Source organism: Monodon monoceros, unplaced genomic scaffold (genome assembly GCF_005190385.1).
Source record: "Monodon monoceros isolate NGI ecotype Baffin Bay Population unplaced genomic scaffold, NGI_Narwhal_1 Super_Scaffold_21, whole genome shotgun sequence".
In the NCBI taxonomy this organism is placed as follows: Eukaryota; Metazoa; Chordata; class Mammalia; order Artiodactyla; family Monodontidae; genus Monodon; species Monodon monoceros.
Genome location: NW_021703778.1, coordinates 24,052,140 through 24,065,904, shown reverse-complemented (window position 1 = coordinate 24,065,904; position 13,765 = coordinate 24,052,140). Strand labels below are relative to the sequence as shown.

General features: G+C 45.0%; 1 protein-coding gene across 5 annotated transcripts in view; it reads right to left on the bottom strand.

Moving 5' to 3' along the window:
* Nucleotides 1-13,765, bottom strand: part of SFMBT2 (Scm like with four mbt domains 2) — a 207,613-nt gene that overhangs the window by 166,347 nt on the left and 27,501 nt on the right. For all 5 annotated transcript variants that reach the window (XM_029238723.1, XM_029238719.1, XM_029238722.1 and 2 more), the window contains exons 3-4: nt 6,284-6,378; nt 3,395-3,635 (exon numbers count right to left, since the gene is read on the bottom strand). In XM_029238723.1, coding sequence (XP_029094556.1) covers nt 3,395-3,635; nt 6,284-6,378 — 336 coding nt within the window. The remainder of the gene's footprint in view (nt 1-3,394; nt 3,636-6,283; nt 6,379-13,765) is intronic.

The following is a 13,765-nucleotide window of genomic DNA, read 5'->3' as shown; positions in this document are numbered from 1 at the left end:
TGCACAGACTCCTGGGCTAGATTTCCATCAATCCTAATCCCCAAACAAACTCCATTCCTCATGCACACAACAGGAAAACTAGCACCCTCCTCCTTCCTTCTTTCCTTTCCAAAGATCACAAACCAAAGCAGGTGAGACTGGAAAGCTCTTTAGAGATTATACACTATCACCTCCTCATTTCAAAGATGAGGAAATGGGAGAGCGAGAGGTACCTACATTAATGGCAGAGGCAAGGAAAGAAACCTGATCTTCTGGCTCCAAACGCCATGTCCCTGCTTCATACTACCCCGATTCCTGGGATCAGTAAGAAAATCTATCACCACGGAGCCTCCCCAACAAATACATAAGGTGTCATGGACCGCTTTCACTCCTGTTAATATTCTGGGACACCTTTCAAGTTTAACCACGACAAAGATCGACCAGGTACAGCTGCGGGATTTACAGTGCAATGAGCTCTGTAAGACAGAAAACCACACCAACAAGAATCCTTGTGCAAGAATAGATTCTACGATTCCCTCTGGAACAAGCTGTCACCTCTGGCTACGAAGCAATAATTATCCTGCACTACAGCAATCAATAAAACCTCTTGCCCCATGAACCTGCTACTTCCTGACTTTGTTCTCTGTACTCGAGATTTCCAAGCTGTATCGATCACCTACTAAATTTTTTTAAAGTTCTTTAAAAGAAGCAATAAAGAAATTCTCCAATTAGCATCACTTGGGATGGTCTGAACAGACTTCAAATCTTTCATTCACATTAATGGTTTCTCTTTTCATGGGACTTCCCCATTTTTCATTTTCAATTAGTCATTTTAAGTGTGTCTGCGTCTTGCCTAAGAGCACAGAGTCAGGAGGATACAAATTTGATAGTGTTTCTGAAACTGTGGCAGCTGTCACATTTTTCACCCAGGCAAGGAAGAAGAATTGATTCATCAACTCTGCCTTCTTTTCTCAAGCAACAGCATGGATTTTTTTTTTTACCAAATGAACCCATTAGCTCTTAGAGTGTTAAAATTCTGTACCCTGGAACTTCTTACTAAAATGATCCACTAGAGGCTCTATTACAAAGTAAAACCCTCTTACATCTTCTCCACGGGTGTTTTAAAAAGTGTCAAAATTTAAGAGTAAGTCATGAGATAAGCAAGGACAGTAAAAAGGCAAGATTTCACACAGGAGAAGGGCCTGCCTCTCGGTCCCCCTCTATGCCCCCCACTCTCGGTGTCCCCAGGTATGTATCTGCCCCTGGGATCAACTCATGTCTGGACCCTCCTGGGAGAGTGTGGACATATCTACATGGCTTTTGTGTGCAGAGCTGGCAAGTGGGAAAGTGTCTAGTTCTCTAAAACTGATATTTTCCCAATATTCCATCAGTACAATTCATCCATCAAGACTGATTTATTTTGAGATACAAACTACTGTGTACAAAACAGGCAAGCAGAGAGGATATACTGTACAACACAGGGAAATAGAGCCATTGTTTTGAAATAACTTTAAATGGAGTATACTCTATAAAAATACTGAATCATTATGCTGTAACCTGAAACTAATATAATATTGTAAACCAACTATACTTCAATTTTTAAAAAATTTTAAAGGAATCGTAATAACTATATAGTTCACAAGGAGCCGGAAAATGAAAAAAAGACTGACTTTTTTCATGACAGATCGGAAATCACAGGGATATTATAGTCTCACCTCAGTGGCTGTTTTAATTCAAAGCCAGATGGAATATTATTCAGCCGTTAAAAAGAAGGAAATCGTGTCATAGGCTACCACGTGGATGAACCTAGAAGACATTATGCTAAGTGAAATAAGCCAATCACAGAAGGACAAATATTGCCCTCTGTGAGGTGTTATATTAAAAATAAAGCTACAGGGCTTCCCTGGTGCGCGGTGGTTAAGAATCCACCTCCCAATGCAGGGGACACGTGTTCGAGCCCTGGTCTGGAAAGATCCCACATGCCGCGGAGCAACTAAGCCCGTGCGCCACAACTACTGAGCCTGCGCTCTAGAGCCCGCGAGCCACAACTACTGAAGGCCGCGTGCCTAGAACCCATGCTCCGCAATAAGAGAAGCCACTGCAATGAGAAGCCCACGCACTGCAACAAGAGTAGCCCCTGCTCGCCGCAACTAGAGAAAGCCCACACGCGGCAGCAAAGACCCAACGCAGCCAAAAATAAATTAAATAAATAAATAAATTTTAAAAAATAATAAGTAAAGAAAGAAGGGCCTTCTCTCTTCTTTCTGAGACAATAAAGGGCCAACACATTCGGTAAGGCCAAGGCAACAGATTCACTCCTTACAAACGTCATGTAAATGAAACTCAAACTCCGTGCGTTTGTTATGACACTTCTCTACGTAACTTTACAAATGCTCCAGAAGGGAAAAGCAATTGTGAATAGGACGGACGCAAGGAACCTCGGAGTCAGCTCTAATACTTTATGCGTGGCTTCAAAATAAAAATATCAAGTCAAAATTAAGATAGGCAGGCAGGTCCTAAGGAGACATTACACCTGCTTGAGAATTAGCATCAGGAGTTTTCAAGTGCGAAGAGGACAGGGTGTTGAGATTCAGCTTTTTGGTAAGGCAGTTTCTCTCACTTACAGGATCGGATGAGTTCCTGATCATCCTAAGAGGCCGCCCGTTCTTTTACAGCAGGATTTCTCGAAGTCAGCAGTATTGGCAGTTTGAGCCCAATAACGTCACCGTCTGGGGGGCTGCTGTGCATTGTAGGATGTGTAGCAACAGCCCTGGCCCCTCCCACCAGATGCCAGCAGCACCCCCCTCCTCCCCTCTCACAACTAAAAATGCTTGCAGACATCACTGGATGTCCCTGGGGGGTAAAATCGCCCCAGTAGAGAACCACCATTTTCCAGCAACTAAATGGATCTAATCTACACAAGCTTTGGCAGTCTCTTTGAGAGTAATGTCATTTCTCCTCATCTGTTTGGTTTTCTACATGTTTCTCAACTTGATAGTCTCCCCACACAAGACAGATTAAAACCTGTTAGAGAAACCTGTTTCTGATGCACTATAGTGCTATTCAAAACATCAAGTCTCTAAAGCAAAAGAAAAGCAAGATAATCCATCAGCAAAGGGAGAACAAGGCCTCCATCATGGGCATCCCTTCAGTCTTCCTTTCCTACCTCCAGAAACCCACCCGAGGATTACGCTCAAAGGCATAAAGGCCATGGTGGGCTCAGCCGTCGACTTCAGCTCCAACATCTGAAAATGCACCCAGTCCCCCCTCACTCCAGCACCCTCAGGCTAATGCAACTCAAGGAGAGACCCTGAAAGTGCTGGACCTTCCTAGGATATCAGTTATTGAATCTCTACAAGGTTTTCTCTATAAGCATCACAAGTGATACCCGAGAGCTGGGCCAGCCCGTGCTCACCATCCGGGGGCATTAGGGTCTTATTGTTCTGCGTGCACCACCCTACGGGGTGCAGATCCGCGATCACCACGTCACACCAGAAGTCGGCCCGGCGGTCCTCCCCGTAACCACAGTAGCGCAGAAGCAGCAGCTGCCCGCAGGTGGTGATGACCGTGGCCACCCAGTACGTGTCCGGGTTCTTCTTGTTGGCTACCTCCAATTTCATCCCCGGCTGGAAGTTGCTCTGAATGCTGATCTCAACCTTAAGGAACACAGAAAATCCGTCATTACACTAGACATGTCCATCCAGAAGATTATGTGAACGACTGAAAACACAGCACTTAATATTTCTGTTGCCCTAGATCAGCACCATCTAAAAGAAATGTAATGTAAGCCACTGGTGTGACGTTAAATTTTCTAGTGGCCACTTTAAAAAAAGAGAGAGAGATAAAACAGATGAAATTAATTTTAGTAATGTATTTTATTTAACCCAACAGATCCCAAATAGCATCATTTCAAAAGGGAACCAATATAAAAATATAGTAGTGAGAAATTTTACATTTTTATTTTCCAATGAAGCCTCTGAAATCTGGTGTGTATTCTACACTTACAGCACATCTTGTTACCGAACAGAACTTGGGTCCGTTAGTCAGACATGCAGCAAAGCCAGTCTACTGACCGGGCTGTGGTGAAAGAAAGTGCAGAGTTTACTGCAGGGCACCAAGCAAGAGAACGGGCAGCTCATGTTCAAAACACCCAAACTCCCCAGTGGCTTTCAGGGAAGGGTTTCTAAAGGCAAGATGAGGGGTGTGGGTCACAGGGCGTGTCACCAGCTCACGAATAATTCTATGATTGGTTGGTGGTGAGGTAACAGGGTGATGTTTCGAGAATCTCAATCATCAACCTTCTGGTTCCAACCAGTCTGGGGTCTACCTGCTGGTGGTCAGCATGCAGTTAACTTCTTCTACCTGGTGGGGTTTCAGTATCTGCAAATCAACTCAAGGATATGGCTCAGGCTATTATCTATAGCCCCTGAGCAGGAACTAAGGGCCCCTGAATTTGTGTTATGGCTAAACTGTTATTATTTTGTCTCGCCTGACTGCTTTCCTTAGTTTCTACATTTTCTTCTCTGATTAAATTTGCTCTTTGCAACTCAGAGAAAGCCTTAGGAGGCTGAAGTTTTGGAGGTGGGGACACAGGGGGGTCTGTTCTCAGGAAGGCCCTGCAGGGTCCTACTCGGTTTCAATCTCAATTTAGATGACACACTTTTCCAAATGCCGGATGGCTAGTGGCTACTGCGTGAACAGTGCAGCCTCAGAAAATGGATTTTTTTTTTTTTTAACGAAGGGTTATCATCTATTAATATTTGCCAGCCCTCCCTGCAAGAGAAAGCTTTCCATCCTGGTGAGTTATAATGTTCTAAGGCCAGCACATCGGACGTCCCTGAGTGGCTGCTGCTTAAGAGGTGACGGAATTATGAACTGTTCGCCCATGGGTCCTGGGCTACTCTTCCTTTAAGCCTGGCAGACAGGCCTGGGGACATTCTGCATCCACAGTACAGGGCACTATACTGTACCTGAACGTGGGGCAGGAGAATGGATTGGATGAAAGAGAACAGGACTGACTCCGTATGCAGAGATATTGAGAACTTCCTGGTACAGAAAAGGAAGGAAAAAGCTGTTGATCTATATCTCATTCCTAAAGCGCCTGGAGAAATCTAACCAAGTCGTCCTGGCATCGTGAAAGGCAGATGTTACAATGGCTTTTGCAAAATGGAATCCACACTGTGTGCTGGGTGAGTTTTAGTTTTATTATGTTTTAATATTTCACTCTTGGTTTCACTAAATGACCACAGTCCCATTCATAATAAACCAGCAATCATCACAGTATAAGTGTCAGTATAAAAAGAGAATCGGAATGCGATCCACCCTTAACGAGGTCATGTAAATTTAATAAGGTCTTAAATTCCTTTTCAAAGGAACACTTCACTTCCGAAAAGAATAAAATGTCACCTTAAAATAAAGTGGCTTCCTAATTCAACAAAAGAGCCAGAAGGAAGACCAGGTTGAGAAAGTCCCCCAATTTGTTTATGATACTGAGGCTAAATCTTTGCCTTGGAAAGGCCCAGTGGGGGGAAAAAAATGTTTCTCAGTATTAAATTTTCATTTCCAATAAAGCAATAGTAATACCTAAGAACTTAGGTCCTGGAAACTCAACCTTTTTCTTGCTAATGATATATTACCAAAATCTCATATCTAAGCAAACATCTGGTAAAAACTTAATTTTGTTATTTCCTGGGACTTGCCCTCTGCTTGGCATGCTATTTGCATTGTTCAAAAAACAGTATAGATGACGGTGATTTTTTTTGGTTTGATCCAAACATTTCCTGAATATTTATGGTCTTTCCTGTAATTTGACTCATCTGTCCACAAATGGCTCTAACGCTTTTAGGTGTCTTTTCAAAAGAAAAATATCAATTCAAACTTAAAATATACAGCCATTACATCTCCTAAGAAGACATTACTCATTGACGCCTACTTGCCGAGTTCGCTGGCTTTTTATTTATTCGCATCAACCTTACCTGTCTTGGGCTGTGCGCCCCAGACAGCAGAGAACGCATCACTCTAATCTGGTTTTTTGAGGCACAGAATGAGGTTAAGACCGCACACCATTTCTCATGCTGAGCACCACCTCGGGGCCCAGCCCTGGATTACATAAAGCAAGGCCCACCTTTCCTGCAGCCCTCTGTGAAAATCAAACTCACTTCCACATCTCCTCTGCATTTCTAAGAAATCTTGGCCAAATTTCTCTTTTCTTCTCATTCCCTTTCTTCCAGTAAGTTTGGCATCTTCCTGAAGACACCCTTCCCACCCCCACAAACAGATCAGAAGGAGAAAGGAGGTCACCCACATGTTTGAACGATGTGTGAGGAGCTGCACTGGTCCCCGTCTCTTCCAAATACTCTCCCCAGTTAAAGCCGGTTTCCTCCAAGCTTGAGCCTTCTTCTGTCGAAAGGCAAAAAGAAAAAAAGAAACAGAAGCATATCAATACTAGTGTGAAGAATGGAAAGGCACTGGCCTTCCATGTAAACCAGAAAATCTTTCATGCAAGAGAGAAACAAATTCAATGTGTAGGAGAATACTGTTGAATTCTTTGCAAAGCTTCTGTTTGCTGATTTTAGAGACAGGTGACTCAAGAAAGACGTGGAACCAACCTAAGTGTCTATCAACAGAGGAATGGATAAAGAAGATGTGGTCTATATACACAAGGGAATATTACTCAGCCATGAAAAATAATTAAATCATGCCATTTGCAGCGACATGGGTGGACCTAGAGATTATCATATTAACTGAAGTAAGTCAGACAAAGACAAATATCATATGATATCATTTACATGTGGAATACAAAAAATAGTACAAATGAACTTGTTTTCAAAACAGAAAGATTCACAGACATAGAAAATAAACTTATGGTTACCAAAGGTGGGGGGAATAAATTAGGAGTATGGGATTAACAGATACATACCACTGTACATAAAATAGATAAACAACAAGGATTTACTGTATAGCACAGGGAACTATATTCAATATCTTGTAAAAAACTACACTGGAAAAGAATCAAAAAACGAATATATATACATATATGTATAAAGAAATCACTTTGCTGCACACCTGAAACTAACACAATATTGTAAATCAACTATACTTCACGTAAAAGAAAGAAGGAAAGAGGGCTTCCCTGGTAGCGCAGTGGTTGAGAGTCTGCCTGCTAATGCAGGGGACACGGGTTCGAGCCCTGGTCTGGGAGGATCCCACATACCGCAGAGCAACTAGGCCCGTGAGCCACAACTACTGAGCCTGCGTGTCTGGAGCCTGTGCTCCGCAACAAGAGAGGCCGCGATAGTGAGAGGCCCGCGCACCGCGATGAAGAGTGGCCCCCGCTTGCCACAGCTAGAGAGAGCCCCCGCACAGACATGAAGACCCAACACAGCCAAAAATAAATTAATTAATTAATAAACTCCTACCCCCAACATCTTCTTTAAAAAAAAAAAAAAAAAAAGAAAGGAAAGAAAAGAAAGGGAAAAGGGAGGGAGGGGAAACAAGGAAAGGAAGGGAAGGGAAAAAGAAGGAAGAAAAAAGGAAAGGGAAGGGGAGGGGAGGGGAGGGCAGGGAAGGGAAGGGAAGGGAAGGAAGTCAAGGAAAACCCTGAAGATATTCTGCTTGGACTACCCTGACAGAATCAAGGGTAAGATTAAGGGCTCTTCAGTAAATGAAATGAGATTTGCTTCAAGGCATAGTTGCTGCACGTTAGCCTGTTTGAGATTATCCACTGGAGACACTCCGGTCTTTGGGGAGGTTGGAGGACAAGGTGAAGGAAACCACTGGGCACCAAGTAAGCACCTTGATGTATATACAGTACAACAGCTGGAGATTATAAAGTAATATCATAGATCATTGGGGCTTCAGAAAGCATTGACTCCAAAGTCATTTCAAGGAAAAACACTGAGACCCAGAAGGACCGCTCAGGTGTGTGAGGCGCCCGGCCAGTTAGCCACAGGAACTGAGCGGCTGTCAGACTGACCCCACGCCCACCCCATCCAGGGACCCTCTCCTGCCTTCTCCTGAGACAGAGCTCTCAGGACAAGGCACCCAGGTGGAAACCTACAGGACACGCATTTCTCCAAGGACAAGGAACAAGGAGAAATGCAATCAAATGTACGACGTGGCTCTTAAAACATCACTGTTTTGGAGGAAATCAAGCAATTCCCAAAACATTTCAGACTGTACAGTAAGATATAATCGGTTTAGTTGAAAAGCACCAAATACCTCATTTTAAAATACAGATAACATAAATGTGATGTCATAGTTTCCACTGAAAATACTGATGAGCCGTAAACATTATTTTAACCTATTTGCAAGGCTGTTACAAGGAAGGAACACGCAGTAGTAAGGGTTGTCCAAACATGCAGGCCATTTAGTGCTTCAAAAGTTAAGACTCTTCTTTCTTTCCATAACACTCAATGGATACTGACGGTCAACTTGTGTATCTTCTATTAGCAAGAGCCCATTTCATTGGCCCAGAAGAAATGCTGTGATCAATCGTGTATTAATGTAGAAGTGGTATAACCCGGCAGGTGGGCCGGGGGAATTAGTGCCTGGGGGTATAAGAAAGACTTCTTGGAGGCTTATCACTATTTTTTTCTCCTAAATGTTATAAATTATAAGTGGGAAAAGTTATTTTCTTGTAATACTCTATCTAGTCTCAGGAATTGATAGAAGACGATAGCTTTTGTAACATCAGGAGATGCTAAGTCAAAAGGCAGTTACCTTAAACGTCGTCTTCTAAAGCCAAGTTGCTAAGAACTTCCACCTCCAACTTTAATAAGGTGGTTTATCATGAAATGTCCGAGAACATAAAAAGCCACCTGAAGAGAAAACCTTTCCCCTGGAGCTCTTCCAAGATGCAGAGTCACCCTGGGGTTTAGGCCCTCCCATCAGAATCACGTTCCCTGGAAAAAGTCAGCAGGTCTTGCAGCCACCAGTTACCAAGGGCTGTGAGGCGGGTTTCCAGCTACTAAAGGCAGGGAGGCAAACCCAAAGGGAAAGCAGTCAGGCTCTAGAAAATGCCTCAGGGGGTCACCCAACAGTTCTGCCCACAATCCTTTTCACCCAAGCCGCACTGGGCATCAGTGATCAAGTCTGTTTTCTGACCCACTAGCCAGAGGCACGGACGCAGCACGGTTTCCTTGCCAGGGTGGCCTGGTACGGAATCTCTGGGGTAGCTGACTTGTTGCAGTGAAAGCCTGTGCTTCCTTTACACCCTCCCGTCCAGCGGCAGCTCAAACCACGCCTCCTGCAGGCCCTGCAGCTCCAGCCCTGACAGGCACCTCCATTTCTACCCAGAGACCACAGGCTGTCACAGCAGTGACGAGAACTGGGGGTGTCAGCCCTCCTCTAACTGCTTTACATGCAGCACCTTATTTAATCCTTCCAGGAACCCTGACAGACGGGCACCTCAAGGGACTTACCAGGTCACACAACTGTCCAGCTACGAAGCAGGGGTCCAATGCAGGTGGCCTGGGGTGGAAGCCAGAACTTCTCCGAGGCACCTTCCCAGGTCAGACAGCCCCGCTCCATCACCCCCTTCTCCACCTGGAGGATCCGAGGCGGACCCCAGGGCCAGCTTATCTGTCTCTGTGGTGGTGAGCGTTAATGTGTTCAGGGCCAAGTCGGGCAGCAGGAGGACCCAGGAGGTGGGGGTTGGGCGGGAGGCAGCTGCCACCCCCGGGGAGGAGGACAGAAGGGGCAGGGATCCCGGGGCTTGTTTGCAAAGAAGGAGGAGAGAGCCAGCAGAGGATGTGGCTGTGATACTCGGCCTTGAGCCGACCGAGGCACTAGGTCCCGGAAGAGCGGTTTTTGGAGAATTCCAGCTGCTGAAAACGGATCGGGCTCCTCCAAACCAGAGACACTCGGGTGGAGACTGAGCCTTTAGGAGCTGCCTGCTGCACTTTGATGAACCTCATCAGGACCGCAAGAGACCTGATGACTCCACCACTTGGAGGCAGTGGTGAGGCGAAGACCAAGGCTCAAACCTCCCAACTGCAACTTTGAGACCCTTCATCAGAGCTCTCGATCCTTCATAAAACTCTCATCTAGGCTGTTAACAAAAATTTTGTTTCCACCCAATTTTAATTCATTACAAGCTACGTTTCCAGTCTCTTCTCCCAATAAAAGACGCTGCAGCAGCTTGCGTGCTCACTCCGGCATTCACTCCCGTCAATCAAGAAGGGAGAAGGTGGAACCTCCCTGGCAGCCTGGTGGTTACGACTCCCCACTTCCAATGCAAGGGGCTCGGGTTCCATTCCTGGTCAGGGAACTAAGATCCCACATGCCAATAAATAAATAAACAAATAAATAAATAAAATCCATAAAAAAAGAAAGAAAGGGAAAGGTACCACTGGGACCCACCCCCTCCCCACATGTGAGTCAGTGAGATCAGTGCTCAGGAAAACTCTGCTGCTCTCTGCCATCAAAACAAACACTTTAAAAAGCAACCAAGAGTCAGGCCTAGAATGGGATTTTAAAGATTAAAACCTTTATGCCTTTAAAGGTTTATGCCTTTAACTCTAAGTATGCTGTTTTAACAATAAAATCAAACACAAAATGGAGGGTTTTCGGAACCTGTAACATATAACACTTCCTCCACCACCTATGCCCTCACTGAGCAGCTGATTCTCTAAAGACATTTCAAAGAGCAAGAGACAGACACGCCATGTTTATGAGTGGAGGTCTCATAAACCCAGAGCGAATATTTACAGCTGATTCATGAACTTCTTAAACCCATAAACACTCTATCAAGGAAACTCTGACGGCCTCTTTTCTCCGCATCGGAACTGGTCAGAGGCATCTCCCCACGATGTCATGCAAGCAGACTGTGAAAAGCTACTAAGGAAATGTCACAGCTCAGAAGAAGGCGGGAGTGTTCTTCAGTGGCGATCCAATTCTAGAACACAGAGAGCTGTGTATGTGACTGGAATCGTTCATGTTAACTAGAAAAAGAATACTCCAAGTGGGAGTGCAAACGACTTTACAGTGAAAAATGGAATCAACACGGGACTCATTGCCTTTTTTTAAGTCATCAGATCTTGGGTTGTAGAATGTAACAAGCTGAAATAAGACTAATCTTGCAGAGGAGAATATTAAACCTGTCATCCGCACCCAGTCAAGGAATAGAGAATCAGCAGGTTCACGATGAATGAGATCTTACAGGGCACCTTCTCGTGCGCTAGGTATTATTTTTTAAGTGGACAGAGAAAGGAAGAAGACATTCAATCTTTGTCATTTTAACCGCTGATAGTCGGTTGGTAAGATCACAAGGTTTAGAAAATGTTTGCACTGTGAGTACATTAAACAGACACAGCGTACTTGATAAAACTCAGAAAGGACTAGCCAACATCAATCCTAGGTCTGAGTTCACAGCTGCAAGATTAGACGGGGGGGGGGGGGGGGGCGGGGGGGGGGGGGGGGGGGGACAGACATCGGAACACAAGGTCCTCTTGGCCACCCAGACCCCAGAGGGCCAGAGAGACTTTCCAGAAAAAACTAAACATCCCATCTCCTAGCTAGGGGAGGCAACAAGTATTCAAAAGACACTTTTAAAAGGGGAGGAGGAGAAATATTATTGAGTCACATTGAACTAGTCCCCAGCTGGAAGAGTAAGAGATCCAGATTTTTCTACTAAGAATGTTGACTCCTTTCCTTCCCAAACAGAAGAGCCCATGGGACTCTGGTTAAATACTCCTAGTCCCAAAAAAAAAAAAAAAAAAAAAAAAAAAAATCAAGCCCACGTTTCCAGTGTAATTCTTTTACTCGGTGGCTTGCCCCGTCTAAATGTGCAATGCCACTTTATCCGCAGACTTCATCAGCAAACTACACTTAGCTGGCCTGGAAGAAGAATGTCAAGGAATCTACTGATCACTATGTCAGCACACTATCTTGCTTGCTTTTATCACCAGCAAGCAAATTGCAATTGGAGAAACCGAGCACTCCAGGAATCCAATCGCGGTCCCCTTCCTTCTCTGTGCCCAGTAGCGGGGCCGCCGAGGCCTCGGCGCCCCCCAGGAGGAGGAGGAATTTTACATGCTGCCGATTTCACTGACAGGACGCAAGTGTCAGTCATGGACCCCAACACTCTTTGAGCCTTCCTTAGGCAAAGAGGCAAAAGTGAAAAATAAAAAAGCTGTTCATACGAGTCATTTGTTTTAAGTTGAAGTTTCTAGTGCAGCAAAGTGGACCATCATTCGAGGAATCTCAGCAGCTGGGGGTGAGGGGCGGACCTCACAAGATGCGCACACCCCCCGGGCAACCACATTAGACTCCATCCTATGGCCCCAAAACTTTGGCAGAGAAGAGCCCGAGTATAGCTGCTTCTCAGGGAGATGCAGCTGTGTGTCACATGACACGTGGGGACCGGACAGGGATGGGGGACAATGGAGGAGAGGACAAGAAGGGATCTGAGGTGCGCCTGGTCCCATAAAGTGTGGGGTGGTAGGGGCAGGGGAAGTGTGCTCACAGGAACACGTATGTATGAGGGTAACTTCTCCCTGCACCGAAAGGCAGGCACAGCCCAGCGTTTCAGAGCCTCGGGATGCTTGAGATGAAATCCTGGCTGGAACACAAGAGCCAAGTGACTCTTGTCATCCGATGTTTCCTCATCTATAAAACGGGGCTAATAAAAGCAGCCGTCTCACTGGGCTGCAGAAGGATAAAGGGACCCAACACGGGGGAAGTACTTAAGAGGGTGCCTGCCACACAGTTGGAACTCAGGACCACAAAACTCTCCTCGCGCACCTGCCAGCCAACTTGGAAGCAGCTGCAGGCTGTCTGTGCCTTCTCTGGTTCATCCAACACACGAATCTCATCTGGAAACTTCTGGGGAAAACAACCTTGGCACCAAGATGCCATCCAGCCCTAGGCACGTCACAGCGGGTCCCAGAACCAAATAGCCCCACAACCGATTCCAGAACGGAAACTATTTTACTGATGAACCGGTTAAAAGGAAACTCCTAGGGAAAATAAACTACTTGAAGACTCATACTTGAGTCTGTTAACATCTCAATGTTCCAAACTAGATTCGAGTTTCTACAAGTCGGCCTCTGCTCACCACGAAGGTTTAGATCCTGCCTTAAATCTGTTTCCTCTATAGGAAATCCATCTTGTGGCACCTTCTAAATGCCTCCTCACTACACAAGGACATAGGGAAATTCCAAGGAGAAAGGACGGGTTAGGCATACAGGGAAAAAACAAAGTGAGTCAGGACCAAGATCTGAAAAATGTTAGGATCATTTAGAGGTAATTTAGAGCTACTATTTCTACTAAAGATCTTAACACCTTGATGCAGGCTGCCCCACACAAGAGCAAGAACTAACCACGTGTGTCGGATAAGTTTTCCCCACTGCACACATCCCCCCACTTAAGATGTGCCAAACCTGACGCTCATGCTTCCCCAGTCATGGAATCGCCCCAAAAGAAAGTCAGTACAAATAATATTCCTGACACCATATTATCATTAATGGCTTCAGGATCTACTCATGCTTGAGTTATACCGCAGCTGCAAGAAAATGAAAACTCAACACACGGTTGGCTTTGAAACAGCTTTGAAAACACACTGCTGAAAACAACGCAGTAACAGGCATCAGATGTGTGCCCGACAAAAATACATTAAAAGCTCAGTAACTCCAAAAGTGGGAAGATAACCTCACTTAGCAAATGTAATAAAGACTTTTTTAAAGTATAGTTGTACTTAAATAAAAGTAGAATAATTAGGATGAACCTTCAGCTATGAGACTATGCTCTCTCTGAAAGAGAATTTCCACATTTCCATTGGGAGACA